The sequence below is a fragment of the Condylura cristata genome, unplaced genomic scaffold, assembly GCF_000260355.1.
Source record: "Condylura cristata isolate star-nosed mole 26May11 unplaced genomic scaffold, ConCri1.0 scaffold00066, whole genome shotgun sequence".
In the NCBI taxonomy this organism is placed as follows: domain Eukaryota; kingdom Metazoa; phylum Chordata; class Mammalia; order Eulipotyphla; family Talpidae; genus Condylura; species Condylura cristata.
Window position 1 is genome coordinate 63,893 of NW_004567167.1, and position 1,435 is coordinate 65,327.

A 1,435-nucleotide genomic window follows, 5' to 3' on the forward strand; every position below is an offset into this window, starting at 1 on the left:
CCGAGCGTCCCCGGCACCGCGGGCGCCTTCCGGGCCCACGCGAGGAAACGCGGAGGTGCGGCGCGGCCTGCGGGGAGCAGCGTGCTCACAGGCCCCTTCTCCCCCGAGGCGTGTGCACGCTGGGCCGGCGGGTCCCCAAGGGCCCCTGGAGGCGCAGCCTGTCAGCGCTGTCAGCACGAGGGGCCGCCGGGAAGCGACCCCAGGGCCAGCAGACCCCACCTACCCCCTGCTGCCCTCAGCAGTGGACTTCGTCTGGGGGCCTGTTCTGCTCCCCACGCTGTCTCTGGGCAGTCTCTCACCCCTGCACCTCTGGCCAGCACCCCACTTCTGTGTGCATCTATAAATAAACCTTTAAAACAGAAAGTTCCCAAGGTCGGAGCCCCCGATGGGGTGGCCGCGGTGTCCACCAACCGTCCCCTGCTGTCTGGGCGGCCGGTCAGGCCGAGGACCTGACCCACCAGGGCCCCGGCCCCGCTTACACGAGGGCCGGGGCGCCCCGCCGGGGGCAGCCAGGCGCCGAGCCCCGCTGAGCCAAGCCTGAGGAGCACCACGCACGCTCCCTGTCAGCTCTGGGCGGCCGCCGCGCTGTCCTGCAGCAACTGCTGAGCACTCGGGGCCTGGGCAGCCTCCCGGGCGCACCTCCCAGGCGCTGTGAGGCGCCTTTTGCACCCCGCCTCACAGAGGGGTGGGCGGACCTGGCCCTGCCCTAGCGGGCACTTGTACCTGCTGGCGAGTCCCTAGACGCCCGGGGGACCCCCTGCAACCTTCAGGGTTTCTCACCCCAGCGGGCAAGGATCTCTGCAGGCTCCGACACCGGCCCCCCACAGGGGCCAGCGGGCACCAGCAAGGCCCGGTATCCCCCAGGGGCACCCTCTGACCTCCGCTGGGTCCCCCCACCCTGAGCCCAGAGGCTCAGGAGCAGGTTGCCTGGGTGGGTGTCCAGGGGGACCGGAGCGAGGAGAGTGGGTCAGGCCAGGCAGTGCCCAGGCCCCCACATGCCCGCCACACCGTGGGGACACGACGCAGCCGGGAGGTGGGCCCTGACCATCCATGACACATTGGGGTGGACTCCACCCCAGCCCTGTCCCCTGAGCAGACCCACACATCCTACTCCCTGGGCGCTCCAGGGAGTGACCTGCTTGTGCAAGCAAAGCCCTTGAAGAGCATTTCAAAAGGGGGGACCCACGGGAGACGGGACACAGGCTCCCCGCTGTCTGCACCCGGGGTGGGGGTCATGGGCAGGGCCCCCTGGAAGCCCATTTCACTTGCTTTGTGAGGCCTCGACTGGACCGGAAGGGGGCCCACCGGAGGCCTGGGGGCTAATCCTGTCTGGGGAGGGGCAGGGCGGGGTGGGGGCCGTATAAGGGCCGGGGCAGCCGGGCTCCCACAGGCCAGACTCGCCCGGGGAGGCCCAGCCGGAGGAGCAGGTGAGGAC

At 70.8% G+C, this 1,435-nt stretch overlaps 1 protein-coding gene across 1 annotated transcript in view; it reads left to right on the forward strand.

Moving 5' to 3' along the window:
* Positions 1–1,435, forward strand: part of LOC105854602 (basic salivary proline-rich protein 1-like) — a 5,134-nt gene that overhangs the window by 474 nt on the left and 3,225 nt on the right. The window contains exon 2 of the mRNA XM_012734665.1: positions 786–853. Within this exon, the coding sequence (XP_012590119.1) occupies positions 786–853 (68 nt within the window). The remainder of the gene's footprint in view (positions 1–785; positions 854–1,435) is intronic.